This window comes from Lithobates pipiens, unplaced genomic scaffold (genome assembly GCF_037356315.1).
Source record: "Lithobates pipiens isolate NorthernLeopardFrog02 unplaced genomic scaffold, aLitPip1_a1.2 Scaffold_19, whole genome shotgun sequence".
NCBI lineage: Eukaryota > Metazoa > Chordata > Amphibia > Anura > Ranidae > Lithobates > Lithobates pipiens.
This window is the reverse complement of record NW_027507764.1, coordinates 280,811,210-280,829,296: the sequence shown is the minus strand read 5'-3', so window position 1 is coordinate 280,829,296 and position 18,087 is coordinate 280,811,210. Positions and strand designations below refer to the sequence as shown.

Here is an 18,087-nt window from a genome sequence, read left to right as displayed (position 1 = left end):
GTAAAGAAAAAGAGAATGCGCTGCGCTGAATTTTTAACATTGCAGTGTGACGAATGTGCTATATCGATTACAAGTGGTAGTTTTACCTGAGCGAGTGCTTCCGTCTCAGAATTTTATTGTGAGCATGCATGGCACCTTGTCCGTCGGACTAGGCTACACACGATCGGAACTGACGTGAATCGCATCATGTTGTCTGAAAATTTTATAGCCCAGCTGTCAAACTTGGTCCGTCGGATATTCTGACGGAAACAGTGTGATGGAGCCCACACACTGTCGGATTATCCGACAACACGGTCCTATTGGACATTGTCCATTGGAATGTCCGACCGTGTGCAAGGGCTAAGACAGGTATTTGCACTCACTTCCGGGCATAGACTTTTGCGGGAGTGTATGACTCGCGCATATGCAGTAGGGAACCAGGCTGTGAAGCCGCAAGGCTTCACTTTCTGAATCCCTTACCAAAGATGGTGGTGGCAGCACCCGAGAGCCGAGGGAGAGATCGGCTTTGAGTGCTGACATCGCAGGTGCCCTGGACAGGTAAGTGTCCTTATTTTAAAAGCTAGCAGCTGCAGTATTTGTAGCTATTGACTTTAAAAAAAATTTTTTTATAAAAAACAAACCATACATTTTTAATTTTAAACTTTTTGTGAAATGGTGAATATAAAATGTACCCAAAAATTTCCACATACAGCTTTGAGCCCATGTTCTTACTGAGCTGTGGGAATGAAGCTATATGAGTTCAGCTGAACCCGCAGGATTTCAGTCCCGCATGTCAGTCCCGATTTCGGCTGCAATTTCACAGACATGTGTGCGGGTTTCTGCACAGATGTAAATCAGCTCAAAATCACAAAAAGTTAATCGGAGAAACTACTTTTTAAAATTGGTGCAGCGCACCAGTTGTGGCATCGCACAGATTAGGACGGTGCCATTGACTGCAGTTGTCGCAGATTTGACATGTCAAATTGCATGTCAAATCGCTCCAGTGTGAACCAGGGCTCAGTTTGTAAAAGACTCCCCAAACCATGTTCTAAAAACACATGACCAGTAGAATAAAAAAAGAAGGTGCTTTTGATTTTTTTATGCCACACAGTAGTTGTACAAATGTGTATCAAATCACTAGTTTCACTAAAAGCACTAAAATCCTTAATTGCATGCCTAAAACATAACATAGCTTAAATTCATTCCAAGGCCTCACGCAATGGGGTGTGCTAAAGTGTAAACCCATATAGGGGCGTGTATACTCACATGGGGATGAGCAAGGTGTTCTGTGCATCCCTATGCAGGCAGTCCTATTTATGTCAATTAGGACGCAGTAGCTGCAAGGACAGATCTGACATCAGTGTGGGTGTAGATGCATGGCCCAAAACATAGTGTAATATCAGGGACATACACCCACATGGATTTCAAGTTGGGAGAAGTGGCTGTGTCCATGAAGCTGCTGTGTCCCAATTGATATGGATGGGACTGCATGAACTAAACACCTGTGCATTTGCGTGCAACCGCTGTGCCCAATTGACATCAATAGTATGAGAGGGTAGTTTAACAGATCTTGATAAGTTTATGCAGAAGCTTAATGCAAATACTAAAAATATCACTTTGACATGGAATGTTAGCTTGGAGCGGATGATTTTCTTGAATTTAGAGATCACAAAGGAGGACAATCTTTTCCGTACGTGTAATTACCTTAAGCCTACTGACCGAAATTCATATATACCATTAGAGAGCTGCCGCCACAAATTTTGGTTATGTAATATTCCTAGGGGTCAATTTGTAAGGCTGAGGTGAAATTGTACGTCAGAGGCTGACTTCCTTATACAATCACATGAATTACCATCCAGGTTCCAACAAAAAGGGTATAAGAAAATCTCTCTGAATCAAGGAATAGAGAAAGCCAGGTTAATCCTTTCACTGCCAAGTCTGTACGCCATACGGATCTACAGACGTGCCCACAGGTGGCCAAGTCAGTACGGCATACGGACCTCTCCTATAATCTTATTGTCACTTCAATGACCATAAGATTATATGATTCAGATGTTTTTAGAATTTGAATATTTACACTTTTGCGTCTGTTCAATTCTCACTATTTAAAAAAAAGCGCAATTTAAAAGTTACAAATATTTGTTATTTATTAACTCAATACAGGTTAAGCTTTTATATTTAGTAGGAATTTTGTAAAATTTGCTATGATTTTATCTGCTAATAATGGTTTTAGCATATTTTTTGCAAATATATTGGTTTGATAAACATTTGCGCAAATACTGTAGGGTCTAAAAAATCATTAGCAACTTCTTTTTATTCTACTGATCATGTGCTTTCAGAAAATATATAGTTCGGGGGGTCTTTCACTAATTATGAAAGCTTTAAGTGTAAAAATTAAAACGTTGTTATTTATTAACGCCGCACAGGTTAAGCTTTCATATTTAGTAGAGGTTTAGCAGAAATTTTGTAAAATTAGCTGTTTTATCTTCTAATAATGGTTTTAGTGTATTTTTTGCAAGTATGTAGGTTTGATAAACATTTGCACAAATATATAGTATATATATATATATATATATATATATATAGTTCGGGGGGTCTTTCACTATTCTGAAAGCTTTAAAACGAAAAATAAAAAAACCAGAAGAAAAATTGCAGAAATGGTGTGGCCACCCGAGTGTACAAAATGGAGCACAGTGCCTGGCAGCGAAATACAGGAATGTATTGGTTTATAATCAAGTTAGGGAGAACACATCTGCACAGTATAATTTTTAAATAATTTTGGATTATAATGTTCATTGTAAAAAAATGGAAACAATAGTCCAAAAAAACTGGCCCATATAACCACTTAAGCTCCCCAAGAATTGGCCCCTTAATGACCAGAGCACTCTTTACAATTTGGCATTGCGCTGTTTTACCTGGTAATTGCGTGGTCATCCAATGCTGTACTCAATCCTTTTTTTCCCCACAAATAGAGCTTTATTTTGCTGGTATTTGATCAACTCTGCGATTTTTTATTTTTTTTGCAATATAAATGGAAAAAGACAGAATATTTTTAAAAAAATTATAATTTCAAATTTTTGTTATAAAAGAAATCCAATAAACTCAATTTTAGTCAAATGTATTTAGCCACATGTCTTTGGTAAAAAAAAATGTCAATCAGTGTATATTTCTTGGTTTGCGCAAAAGTTATAGCATCTACTAGGGATGAGCCGAACACCCCCCAGTTCGGTTTGCACCAGAACCTGCGAACGGACCAAAAGTTTGCGCAAAATTTAGAACCTTGTTAAAGTCTATGGGATTCGAACGTTCAGAATCAAAAGTGCTAATTTTAAAGGCTAATATGCAACTTATTGTCCTAAAAAGGGTTTAGGTACCCAGGTCGTGCCCCAGGGGACATGTATCAATGCAAAAAAAAGTTTTAAAAACTGACGTTTTTTCGGGAGCAGTGATTTTAATGATGCTTAAAGTGAAAAAAAAAGTGAAACATTCCTTTAAATACTGTACCTTGGGGGTGTCTATAGTATGCCTGTGAGGTGGCACGTGTTTCTCATGTTTAGAACTGTCCCTGCACAAAATGATTTTTCTAAAGAAAAAAAGTAATTTAAAACTGCTTGCGGCTTTAATGTAATGTCTGGTCCCAGGAATATAGATGAAAATCATTGAGAAAAATGGCATGGTTACCCCCCCCCCCCCCGACCATTACCAGCCCCTTTGGGTCTTGTATGGATATTAAGAGGAACCCTGCACCCAAATAAAAAAAAAAGAAAGGTGTGGGGTCCCCAGGCCCTATATACTCTGAACAGCAGTATACAGGCGGTGCAAACAAGACAGAAACTGTAGGCTTGTTAAGTAGAATCTGTTTGTAATTTGAGCTGGTACATTTTTAAAGTGTAGCCCCAGCCAAAAAATCTTTTTTGGAAAACATAGGGAAGGGTTATCACCCCTGTAACATTTGTTTTGCTGTCTGTGCACCTCTTCAGAAGATTTCAACTCACTTTCTGTCCCAATGACAAATGTTTTTTGAAAATTTGGGTTTTTTAGTGAAACAAGGATTGGTGATAAAGCATCTATGGAGAGGAGATAAGTTCTTCCCATATTAACTCGTACAGGAGAGAATTTCCCTTCCTAGGGGTAGATTTCATCTCACTTCCTGTTGTCACCTTCCGTTTGCAAGTGGGAGTTGTTTGTAAGTTGGAAGTTTGAAAGTAGGGGCCTGCCCTATATACTCTGCAGAAATGTGGGCCTTAGGTGTTGATGTTGCCACAACACTGTTAGCCCTCACAGTTACTCTTGGTGGGCGCTGGAACGCCCTGCTCTGAACTATTATATCAAGAATTGTAATTACATGCCATTGTTGAACAGTGGTAGGAAAATTGGGCCTTTGGTGGTGGTGGTGCTGGTGCCACAACACTGTAAGTCCTCACAGTTATTCTTGGTGGGTGCTGGAACGGGCCCCGCTGTGAAATATTACAGTGGGGACAGCAAGTACTGAGACCCCCTTAAATTTTTCACTCTTTGTTATATTACAACCATTTGCGAAAATAATTTAAGTTCATTTATTTTTCTCATTAATGTACACACAGCACCCCATATTGACAGAAAAACTCAGAATTGTTGAATTTTTTGCAGATTTATTAAAAAGGAAAAACTGAAATATCACAAGTATTCAGACCCTTTGCTGTGACACATATATTTCACACATAGCTGTCCATTTCTTCTGATCATCCTTGAGATGGTTCTACACCTTCATTTGAGTCCAGCTGTGTTTGATTATACTGATTGGACTTCATTAGGAAAGCCACATACCTGTCTATATAAGACCTTACAGCTCACAGAGCATGTCAGAACAAATGAGAATCATGAGGTCAAAGGAACTGCCTGAAGAGCTCAGAGACAGAATTGTGGCAAGGCCAAGATCTAGCCAAGGTTACAAACAAAATTCTTCTGCACTTAAGGTTCCTAAGAGCACAGTGGCCTCCATAATCCTTAAATGGAAGAAGTTTGGGATGACCATAACCCTTCCTAGAGCTGGCTGTCAGGCCAAACTGAGCTATCGGGGGAGAAGAGCCTTGGTGAGAGAGGTAAAGAAGAATCCAAAGATCACTGTGGCTGAGCTCCAGAGATACAGTCAGGAGATGGGAGAAAGTTGTGGAAAGTCAACCATAACTGCAGCCCTCCACCAGTCGGGGCTTTTATGCCAGAGTGGCCCAATGGAAGCCTCAGTGCAAGACACATGAAAGCCTGCATGGAGTTTGCTTAAGAACAGCTGATGGACTCCAAGATGGTGAGAAAAAAGATTCTCTGGTCTGATGAGACCAAGATAGAACTTTTTTGCCCTAATTCTAAGTGGTACGTGTGGAGAAAAATCTAGGCATGTAGCTAAAAAAAAATCGTATACTGTGACATATAACATTTTAGTTCAAAAAGAAAGTCCACAGTAAAGCAAAAATTCTGAAGTGATTTCTCAGTGAAACGAAAATCCAGGTAGTGACATCCAAAGGTGATGAATGGTTATTTAAAAGTAAAAACAGATATGCGAATAAGTGTCCAAGCAATTAAGTAACAAGAGCACCACCATAAGCATTGGCCGCTTGCCAGAAAGCGTGGACACACACAGGTATACATCTGATGACTCAAACAGGCTTTATTAGGTTGGTCCTAAGGACCCAGATTCACAGCAGCGATGGAGACTCCAGAAAATCAATCACAAGAGCATTGGATGTAGCCAATATGGGGCAAATGGAGAAGTGTACCTCACCAGGAATTTATAAAAGAAAGAAGGAAAGAAAGGAGCCACATAGCATAATTCCGGTTGCAATGTTTAATAAAAGTGGAACTTAAGAATTTCATTTACAAGCTCCCAATGTAAAACAAGCAATGTATGGAACAATGTTAACGGTAGTGAGCGGATCAGCATGCGTTCCCAACGCATTTTGTTTCAAAAAGCATCATCTGGGGTTCTGATTCCCCCCTCAATACCGCCTTTAAATAGATGTGAGAACCCTCATCAGTAAGCACAGCTGTGACACCCAGCTACAATACCTTATCTTCGGATAAGATGGGGCCGCCGCTTGCACTCCAAGCCTCATTTTGAAACACAGGAAGTGAAACCAAGAAGTCTAATAGGTGACTTCCTGTCAATGCACTCCAAGCCTTGGTTGAAACACAGAAGTCTAACAGGTGACTTCCTGTCTATATCAGAATGTGTGAACCAAGCCTCGATCTGCCACATATAACCAGGAAGTATCCTGTTTATAAGCCAAAAGGGATCCACAATTATAAAGTATTGCAAACAGAGGACAAAGATGCATAATATATAAAGCCCCGTACACACGAGCGGACTTAACTCCGAAGGAGTTTCCGCCGGAGTTCCGACAGAGTTCCAACAGAGTTCCGTGGAAACGGACTTGCCTACACACGATCCCACTAAAGTCCGCCCGTCTGGTACGCGGTGACGTACACCAGGTCCGACGAGACTATAAAACGGAAGTTCAATACCAAGTGCGCCACCCTTTGGGCTCCTTCTGCTAATTTCGTGTTTATCTCGTGTTAGTAGAAGTTTGGTGAGAGACGATTCGCGCTTTTCAGACTCTTATTTTTCAAAACGTTTTTCACTGCTTTTCAGTTTGTGCTTGTGAGGTTTGTATCTGTTTTTTAGTGCGTGTAGTCAGTTCGTCTCTGTATTTTGCAGTGCGATCTACTGCGCTCGCTGACTTTCAGCTCGCTCTTCACAGGCCTTCCTGTTCTTCAGTGACTTCTGTTAAGTTCGTTCTGACAAGCCGACCGTTTTGAAGCCATGTTGCGTGTACGTACTCGTCGTCGAGTTCGTGCTTTGCTTGTGCTTGGTGTTGTAGTTCATTCTTCAACCCAAGAACAGTCCGTGGACGGGGTGTTGAGGAGTTCATGGACGAAGAATTGGTTGCTCCAGCGTGACCAGTTCTCGCACATGCCTTTGCTTCGTGAGATCTGGGAGAATAATCCTGATGATTTCAGGAATTATCTCCGGATGACGGACTCCGTTTTTCACCGTCTGCTGGCTTTGCTGACCCCTTATATCAGCAGGCAGGATACCTGCATGCGGCAAGCCATCACTCCGGAGCAGAGGCTCATCGCCACGTTGCGCTACTTGGCGACTGGGAGAAGCCTTCAGGACCTCAAGTTCTCGACAGGCATCTCCCCCCAGGCTCTGGGAATCATTATTCCAGAGACCTGTTCTGCCATCATACAGGTCCTGCAGGAGGACTATATTAAGGTAAGATTTATCATTTAACATCACATTTTATTGTCTTTAATGTTTGCTAATGTCTTGTATTTCTTTCCTCAATCTCTAATTACCATGATTGCAATATGCTGTGAATGTCTCCTTTGTCCTCATGCATGCTGTAATCTTTTAATGCTCCTTTTTTGTCTTTCATGCATATTTGCCTTCATTAAACCTCACCAACATGCTATGGTAGGCCCATATCCACCTAGTCTAATCACTTAAAATGTCTTTTGTCAGCTCCATTGTATTGCTTTATCCTAAAACCAAACATTTAAATATTATTCCAAATGGTCTGTGTCCCCTTAACTGAATCCCCCCCCCCCCTTAATAGTATCCCAAATGGTCTGTGTGTCCTTTAACTGGATCCCCCCCCCCACTTAATATAATTCCAACTAGTCTGTGTGTCCTTAAATTAATGTTGAATTATATATTGTATTTTTAACCCACTTCAACCCTGGAATGATTTTCCCCCTTCCTGACCTTCAGCACTTTTTTTTGTGATTTGGCAGTGCGTTGTTTGAATTGACAATTGTGCGTCCTTGTAACATGGCTCCTCCTAGTAAATAGTATTCTTATTAAACAAATTTGTTCAAATGAATCGCAATAAGCGTTTATTGATTGTTTTGTGCAAAAGTTCTATCGTATCCTAAATATGGTCTATTTTGCTGGCATTTTTAAAATCTTGCCATTTTTGTAAATAGTAATGGCGGTGCTAACCGTTTTTTTGTTTTTTCTTGTGACTGCCACATTATGGCAGACACATTGGCCAATTTCCATACATTTTTGGGACCATTGTCATTAATACAGTGATCAATGCTGTAAAATTGTATTGATTACTGTAAAAATGTCACATGCAGTGAAGGTGTTATTAAGCACAAGGGGGCCGAGGAATGGTTTAAAGTGTGTTCTGGGTGAGTGTTAACTGTCTGGGGGATGGGCTAGCAGTGACCTGACCCTGATCACTGCTCCCGATGACAGGGAGCAGACGATCGGTGTCCTGTGACTAGGCAGAAGCGGCAAATAAAGTTTGTGTTGTAATGTACAATGTTTAACGTGCAAAAGTACTTATTTTTGTTTTTTCTGCTTTGCCTCCCCAGTTTCCTTCATTGCCACAGGAATGGCAGACTGTGGCATCCCATTTTGCCATCCGTTGGGACTTTCTGAACTGCGGTGGTTCGATAGATGGGAAGCACGTCCACATTGTGCCACCACCCCATTCGGGTCGTACTATTATAACTACAAGGGGTTTCACAGTATTGTGTTAATGGCGGTGGTGTCGGCACAGTATGAATTTCTGTATGTGGACGTGGGGAAGAATGGCCGTATGTCTGATGGAGGAGTCTTCGCCCAGACGGAGTTCTACCGCCGTCTACAGACAGGTGGACTGGGATTGCCACCTGATTCCGAGAATGTTGAAGAACTCCCCTTCGTCTTCATAGCTCATGAAGCTTTCGGTCTGGACGACCACGTCATGAGGCCATTCCCCCAAAGAACCCTCACCCCGGAGAGGAGGGTTTTCAACTACCGGCTGGCCAGAGCGAGAAGAGTTGTTGAAAATGCGTTTGGAATAATGGCCAGCCGGTTCCGTGTTTTTCTGACTCCAATCAACCTTGCGGAATACAAACTGAACCATGTTGTACTTACGTGCTGCATTTTGCACAACTTTTTAAATAAAAACTCTACCAATTATTTGTCAACAATAGTGCCTGAGGCTGGACTTGTTCCTGAATCTCTGACAGGCCTGGATACTGGCCGTACTGGCTTGGCCCCCCAAAGTGCCTGTGAGGTTCGTCAAAGATATGTCACTTATTTTAACGGTAGGGGGGCCATTGCAATGCCACAGTATCTTTAATTTTTAAAACCAGTAAAATAATAAAAGAACATCAAATCTGAATTTTGTTTTCTTGCTTGCTTTTGGTTTGTGCCGTCTCCTATGTTATCCTAGTGCACTTGTAGTGCCAAGTGTATTTTCATTAATTAAATAAGGCCCATTGTCACTGGATACACAAAATCACTTTTCACAAACTGGTATTGAGCATTGAAAGAATACACCACACATTGTTGATTGTTCAAAATTTTAATTTGGCCACATTCACATGTGCCATTGAATATTTATATGTTTTTTTTTTATTTTTGGGTTAATTTAACTTTCTTTGAAAAACATTTTTTATTTTCCTTTTTTTTTGAATTTTCCAATTTATTTTTATTTTTTGTTTTTTTTTAATTTTTGTTTTCTTTTTCTTAAAAAAATATGAAAAATGTAACAACAATCAGCCACAATATTTATAATTTAGTAAGTAACAATCTTTTAAGTAAAACAAGGGAAATGAAGAACATGATCGATATTATGGAGAAACGGATTATATTCTCCCCAAAATATCGATCATGTTCTTCATTTCCTGCTGCATATTGTTAATCCGATTCTTCATGAGATCCAGGCTAGTTCGCATGGCATCTATTTCCCCATTCCAGCACATTATCTGGCCAATCAGCCTTTGTGCGCTGTCACTGGAAAACGGGGCCCTTTCCACAACCAGAACATCACCTACAATAGATGATAAAAATTGGGTCAAAAAAAAATGCAGTCATACATGGATTTCAAGAAGCTGGGGTGTCAGACACTCACCTGGTGGGGTGCCCATCTCCCCTACTTCCTCCACCTCTCCTTCCTCAACCTCTCCTTCCTCCACATCCTCGGGGGGGGGGGGGGCACTGGTGCTTGGAAATGTGTCCCTTTCCACAACCAGAACATCACCTAAAATAGATGTAAAAACATGTGTTTTGAAATATGCAGGTATACATCGATTACCTGAAGCTGTGGTGTCAGACACTCACCTGGTGGGGTGCCCATCTCCTCTCCTTCCTCCACCTCTCCTTCCTCCACATGCACATCCACGGGGGGGATGGGGCTAACCTCACATTCATGCTGGCAAGGGTGGCGGTCCCTGGGATCCTGCTTTGTGAGTCTTTTCTCCCCTATGAGAAATTAACAAACAAAAAGGTATACTTTAGCACACAGATATTTAAGGCCAGAACTAGGAAGATGAAACCTTGATTAGAAGTGTTGTACAATTGTCGGTTTATGAAGAGATGCAAAATGTGAAGACATGATAAATCAATTCACTTTGCCAAAAACTACAATAATTTGCTTTTTGTGCCAAGTTTCACACATGCCCAACCCCCCCCCCCCCCACCCCCAAGTATACCCCGTGTGGTTTACCCTAATAAATGTTCTCTGGTGTCCCACACTTTTGCTCATGAGTGCAGATGTGTTTTTAACCAGCTGCCAAGTGTCCTCTCCTTCAATTACACTGAATGTTCTTTTCTAGTCATTGTAGTTTGAAACACATCTAAACCACAATGTCCTAATCTTTTTTGGTTCCTAAAAATTACACAGCAAAAAAATGAGGATTAAACCCTGTATCATAAACGAGGTTTGTCACGAACAACGAACGAGGGTTTGTTATTAACGATACGATTATTACTGTATCCAACATGAAAGCAGCAATTTTTTACATTGTACAAAGGTAAAGCATATGGATCAGTATGCAATAATCATAAAATAGGAACACACGACAAGTACTTACTTTTTTTCAGAACTTTCTTGATCCTTCTGTACTGATCCGGCTCCCTCAATTTAAGGTCGGACCACCGTTTCCTCAATTGGTCTTTTGACCGTCGTACCCCAAAACGATTGTGCAGGGTCTTAACTACTTTGGCCATGCGCAAATTTGGATGGGTGTATGGTCCATGCTTGCCATCATAATCCTTACTTCGCAAGATTGCCACCATCTCTTCAAATGCCATATTTGAGGCCTTAAATCTCCTCTTTCCGGATTGGGACGTTTGTGGCTCCGGGGATTCGTGACTACTGGAGTCATTAATATCAAGCACCTGTTGTGTTTCCTCCATGTTTCTCCTACTGCGCACCGTAGAGAAAGGGGGACGGGAAATATTCTTGTAAAAGAACGTCATGGGCGGGCAACGCAGGCATAGTTCTACGGGTACGCACTGGATATTACGCCAAAATGCACATGTCATACGTTCTTACGTACGTTATGTGCGCAGAAAAGGGCGGGAAAACAAAAACTTGACCAAAAGAACGTCATGGGCGGGCAACGCAGGCGTAGTTCTACGCGTGCGCACTGTATATAACGACAAAATGCACATGTCGTACGTTCTTACGTACGTTATGTGCGCAGAAAAGGGCGGGAAAACAAAAACTTGACCAAAAGAACGTCATGGGCGGGCAACGCAGGCGTAGTTCTACGCGCGCGCACTGTATATAACGACAAAATGCACATGTCGTACGTTCTTACGTACGTTATGTGCGCAGAAAAGGGCGGGAAAACAAAAACTTGACCAAAAGAATGTCATGGGCGGGCAACGCAGGCGTAGTTCTACGCGTGCGCACTGTATATAATGACAAAATGCACATGTCGTATGTTCTTTTGAGAAAATAGGAACGGAAGTTGGGAGCAAGCAAAACAAAGGTAAGTTTAAACAAATTCCCCAAATCAGTGGCATATCCTGCTTAGAGATTGGGGTCTATATTGGGCTAAGATTAGGAGAGTCTGGGCTAACATTATTGTTTTTGGCTTGTGTATTGTCTTTCAGAAAAATGAATCAGAAATTTAAAGATCCTGAATTTTTGAGTCTATTTATTGACAAATACAAAGAGATGACAAATCTGTGGCAAGTCAAGCACATTGATTATTATAATAAACCAGTAAAGAGGGCAACACTGGAGAAACTTCTGACATTTGTGCAGACTTGGATCCCAGAGGCAGACGTGGACTTTGTGGACAAGAAAATTCAAATATTGAGAAATATGTACTGAAAGGAGACTAAGAAAATCCTTAAATCCAAAACATCAGGAGCAGCACCAGGTGCTGTGTATGTACCCAGGCTGTGGTACTTTGACAAACTACGGTTTATTGGCGACCAGAGTAAAGCCAGGGAATCGCTTTCAACTCTTCCCTCCACCCTTCCCTCCACCCTTCCCTGCAGCATTCCCTCCACCTCAGCAGAGGCTGATGAGCAAGCTGAGCCTTCCATCCTGGAAGAAGCGGATGCACCCAGCTGGAGCCAGGTAGTTTGTTACAATAAATAGTGATATTCATAATATTAATGATGTTAACTAGATGTTATAATTTAAACGCTACATATCAATTTACAGTAGTGGCCACAAATGTTTGTCACCAGCAGAAACAAGAAATAGTGGTGTCATAATGATACTCTTTTATATGTATTAACAGAATTTTGAAGTCAGGAGCTGAAAAATGTTTATGATTGATGAACAAAAAACTAAAACGATGTCCCTTTTTTATACACAGGATGAGCTCAGCCAGGAGGAAGGTGTGGAAAGTGGCAGGCAGGAGGAGGCTGGGCCCACTGTCAGCCAGGAGGTGGCCGGGCCCACTGTCAGCCAGGAGGTGGCCGGGCCCAGTAGAAGACTCACACAATCACAGGTGCCTCCCCTCCGTCTTTCAGCAAAAAGGCCAAATAAAATGACAGTAACACAGGAGGAATCCCTGCGCCTCATTCGAGAGGCTACAAATGTGTTAAGGAGCCCCCCTGAAGCTGAAGAGGCCTATGGCTGCTACATAGCCAGCCGGCTGCAGCAATTGGAGATGGGCCAACGCCTCCAGTGTGAGCAAATCATTTTCTTGGCCTTGCAGAAGGGGCTGAGTGGCGAATTAACTGCCACCAGCGATATTGTGGATCAAGTTCCTCCTGTTCCTCCTCCTCCTCCTCCTCCTGCCACAAGTACACCACCGGAGACACAGCCTCCCAGGAAGGCTGCAGGGAAGTCTGCAGGGAAGGGTGCAGTGAAGGGTGGAGCGAAGAGTGGAGCGAAGAGAAAAAAGTGATGACCTGGCTTCACTCTGGTCTGACCAAAGACGCAGCCTGTTGTACCACAGCCTGGGGACATATATACCATCTGCTGCTGCTCTTGATGTCTGGGATTCTGGGACCATATTGTACTTCTCAATATTTGAATTTTCTTGTCCACAGAGTTTAATGTTTGCCCTGGGGCCAAAAGGCTACACAAATGTCACAAGTTTCTCCAGTGTTGCCTTCATTTTTTTTTGGTTGAACCAGAATAAATGGATATTTGTTTTTGAAAATATAATTGCCTATGTGTTTTTTGGTCAAATACATTTCTAAAAGACAATGTGAAATTAACAAGGGACACTAACCTCCTTGAGGTTCCAAAAAAATAAAAATGTTATTGTGGTAACTTGTCACCAGAATAAAAATAAAAAGGTTATTGTGGTAATGAAAAACACAAAAAAATAAAATAAAGGTTTTTGGTGTTAACTTGACAGAATAATTAAATATGGAGATCACAAGAAAATAATTGGTAAAGAATTATACGAAAAATATGGAGGAAAAAATAAAAAAAAGACGACTACCAAAAAAATAAATAAAGGTTTTTGGTGTTAACTTGACAGAATAATTAAATATGGAGATCACAAGAAAATAATTGGTAAAGAATTATAAGAAAAATATGGAGGAAAAAATAAAAAAAAGACGACTACCAAAAAAAAAAAAAAAACATTATTACTGAGATGGGGCTTGAAAATAAAAACAAGATCATTCATGAGATGAGGAGAAATAAGCCAGAAATGTGTTTTGTGAGAACTCTGTGAGTGAATATGAGCAGCAAAGCAACTTCGTTCTTCTAGCATTATAAATAAAGACTTTGTTCTTCTAGCATTATAAAGAAGATGCGCTGCATTTAAACGAGCACAGAATTTGCAGCATGACGAATGTGCTACTTCCAATACGAACTGGAGTTTTACAAGACCGAGCAGTTCCGTCTCGTACTTGCTTCAGAGCATGCGTCGTTTTAGGTCTGTCGGAACAGCATACAGACGAGCGGACTTCTACATCGGAACTGGGTCCGGCGGAGTTCCGTCGGAAAAATTTGAAGCATGTTCCATTTTCTAAAGTCCGTCAGACTTTTGCGAATCAAAAGTCCGTTGCAGCCCACACACGATTGAGTAGTCTGACGGACTCAGTCCGTCGGACTTTGGATGTTGAAAAGTCCGCTCGTGTGTACGCGGCATAACTATTATAATTTAGACTGGGGCTAAACCAATGATGTAACAGAATAGTTATTAAATTAGATCTGAATTGGTAAAAAGAATATATAGAGTATATAACATACAATATATTGCTATGACAGACGGCAGGTTTTAAACATTGCCTGCTATCAGTAGCAAGCAGATGTCTAAATAGGCAAGTACAGCTGTGATTTAGAAAATGGGGGATCTCTCCCTCTTCGAAACATAAAAAGCAAGCAGCAATAATTTTCCATCGTAGAAAAAAATATATAAACAATAAATTTCTATCAAGTACAAAATTTAACAAATATATATAATTAGAAATATATAAGAAAATAGAAGTTATATAAAATAGCACAGAATGTACCGTACCTGAAGTAGCAGCTCTTGAAAATTCATGTGGGGAAGTGGATGCAATAAACCTCTGAACATTGATCTTCCTTACAAATTTGTGAATATCTATAAAAGTATGGAATTTGTCCAGTCTTCTCTGCAGGGCAAACTTTAGGCCTTTATCAAGAATGGACAATTCCTGTGTAGACAATTCCTTAGTGCTAAGGTTGAAGACCCCTTTTCCTATGAAATCTTTATTGCCTGAACAACCTAAGATTATCTTTAGAGGTGCACCATCCCTCCAAGGAAAAATTGCCCCAAATACCATCAACCCACCTATACGTCCCTCTTTGTTCCATAATATGGTGGGCTATTTCCCTTGTAAGAGGTGTGATGTCTGCAAATAATGCATGCGGGCGTCACAAAAGTCTGGAATTTAGGTCTATCGTTACAAATAGGACTTACCCAATAAAAGTTTTTTGTACATGTGCTACCATGCATATTGTATATATGATCACCTGCCCTTGCGGGAAACAGTATGTGGGGCGCACTATTCATGCTTTTTCGGTAAGGGTAGGTGAACATATTACTAAAATCAAGGGAGGTGATGTTAAACACAATGTGCCTAGACACTATAGGAAGTATCATAATCGTGATCCCACTGGTTCCGAATTTGTCATTATTGACAAATGCACCCCCCCTTGGAGAGGGGGAGCCCTTACCAGAGGGGTTTCACGTCTAGAAACATATTGGATACATCAGTTACAGACCTAATCCCCTTTCGGTTTAAACATTGAGTGGGACATCAATGCCTTTATCAATCAGGGTTAACTCCCCTCTCTTTTCCAGTTTATGTACACTTCATATTTTCGTATATTTTAAATTTTGTGATTTATTTCTTCCTGGTTGCAATCTAATCAGTATAATAGTTCATTCACCCTTAATGGGGAATGTGTCATATCATCACCTTTTTTTAAACAAAAAGTAATATTTGTATATGTTTTTTATACATTTTATATAACTCCTATTTTCTTATATATTTATAATTATGTATATTTGTTATAGTTTTTATGTGATAGAAATGTTTTGTTTATGTATTTTTTTTCTATGATCGAAAATTATTGCTGCTTGCTTTTTATGTTTTGAAGAGGGAGAGATCCCCAATTTTCTAAATAACAGCTGTACTTGCCTATTTAGACATCTGCTTGCTACTGATAGCAGGCTATGTTTATAACCTGCCATCTAGCATAGCAATATGTGCAAGCAGCTGCGCCATCTTGTCCGAAACAGGACGTGAAGCATACAGGTATTGTAGCTGGGTGTCACAGCTGTGCTTACTGATGGGGGTTCTCACATCTATTTAAAGGCGGTATTGGGTGGATCAGCACCCCAGATGATGCTTTTTGAAACGAAACGTGTCGGGAACGCATGCTGATCCTCTAACTACCTCTAACATTGTTCCATACGGCGCTTGTTTTACATAGGGAGCATGTAAGTGCAATTCTTATGTTCAATTGTTATTAAACATTCAAAACCGAATTATGCTTTCTCTCTTTTGCCTCGTACACACGATCAAACAATCCGGTGGAAAAGTCCGGCAAACTCAAGTCCGCCGGACAATCCGCCCGTGTGTAGGCTAAAGAAAGGCTAAAAAAAGGCTAAAAAAAGTCCGGCGGACTAAGAAAGTATTTTTGCACTCCAATCTGTCCGCCGGACTCGCATTTTGGCGGACACTACGGCTGTGTGTGTGCTAGTACTTTTGAAATGAGCAGACTTTTCCCGCGCGGAGAAAAGTCCGCTCATTTTGAGCGTGTTTCCAGGTAGCCGGGGCCAGCGAAGGAGGCATCGCTGGCCCCTTCACCTGGTATGGACTTAAAGGGGAAGCCCTACGCCAAAAAATCGGCGTGGAGGTCCCCCCTAGGTCCATATCAGACCCTTATCCGAGCACGCTACCCGGACGGCCAGGAAAGGGGGTGGGGATGAGCGAGCGCTCCCCCCCTGAGCCTTACCAGGCCGCGTGCCCTCAACATGGGGGGGTGGCAAACGCGGCCCCCCACCCCAAAGAACCTTGTCCCCATGTTGATGAGGACAAGGGCCTCTTCCCGACAACCCTGGCCATTGGTTGTCGGGGTCTGCAGGCGGGGGGCTTATCGGAATCCGGGAGCCCCCTTTAATAAGGGGGCCCCCCACCCTATGTGAATGAGTATGGGGTACAATGTACCTCTACCCATTCACCTGTGAAAAAAAGTAAAAAAAAAAACACAACACACAAGGGTTAAAATAGTTTATTGCACAGCTCCGGGGGTCTTCTTCCGTCTTCAGGGGTCAGTATTGCATAACATTTTTTAATTACACGCTCCTGTTAAACAGGGGCAGAAAAATTGGGCACTGGTGCTGGTGCCACAACACTGCAACCCCTCAGAGATACTCTAGTTGGAGCGCAGGAGTGAGCCCTGCTGCAAATTATTGCATCAAAAATTTTAATTATACGCCCCTGTTAAACAGGAGCAGAAAAATTGGGCCTTAGGCACTGGTGCTGGTTCCACAACACTGCAACCCCTCACAGATACTGTAGTTGAGCGCAGCAACGAACCCTCCTGCAAAATCTTGCATCAAAAATTGTAATTACACGCCCCTGTTAAACAGGGACTGAAAAATTGGGCCTTAGCCACTGGTGGCGGCACCCAGAACCAAAAATGTTCTTACAAGCTATCAGCATGATCATTGAGGAGGAAGAGGATATTCACTCAGCATCAGCATAGCCAGTCTTGAAGGGATCTGACATTTAAAAAAAATTATTCGGTTACATCAGCATCAGGTGCTTGGTAGCTGGTGGTGAACCAATGCTGATTCATTTTTATGAAGATCAGTTGATCTACCGAGTCGGTGGACAGCAGCTGTGATCGGTTACAAAGCCTCCAGCACTGAATGTGCGTTCCGAAAGAACGCTGGATGCGGGACAGGCCATTAGCTCAATTGCATTTGTGATCCATCCTCAAGACCCAGTAAGCCAGAGGATTTTCGGTGGGAAAAGTGTCCAAGTCTGATCTTGCCCCTAGGTATTCCTGTACCATATAAATTAGACGATAGCGATGATTGCTGGAACCGATCATACCTTGGGGGTGCGGACTAAAAAATTGTCTGAACGCATCGGTCATATGGCCACCCTCTCCACCGCTCATTCTGTGACTGACCGTAGCCTCAGCAACACGTTGTCCAGGACCAGGAATTTGTAACCTCCCAGGCTCTGGAAACGTGTTGCACAAACCTTTCTGTAAGCCCTCTGAAGATGTTTCATGCTCTGCTCCCTCCGCAACCTTACCCTTGTAACATGGATCAAGGAGGGTTGCCAGCCAGTAATGATCCCTCTTCTTGATACCACAAATATGAGGATCCTTCTGCAGGTTTTACAGGATCAGGCAGGCCATGCAGCGTAGG

General features: G+C 41.7%; 1 protein-coding gene across 6 annotated transcripts in view; it reads left to right on the top strand.

Annotated features, from left to right (window-relative positions):
• Window positions 1–18,087, top strand: part of ATPSCKMT (ATP synthase c subunit lysine N-methyltransferase) — a 547,044-nt gene that overhangs the window by 256,407 nt on the left and 272,550 nt on the right. The window contains exon 5 of one of the 6 annotated variants that reach the window (XM_077491968.1): window positions 8,341–8,974. The exons of the other annotated variants lie outside the window; for them this stretch is intronic. Coding sequence (XP_077348094.1) covers window positions 8,341–8,508 — 168 coding nt within the window. The 3' untranslated portion in view covers window positions 8,509–8,974. Of the gene's footprint in view, window positions 1–8,340; window positions 8,975–18,087 lie in introns of those variants that run through there. 6 annotated transcript variants of the gene reach the window in all.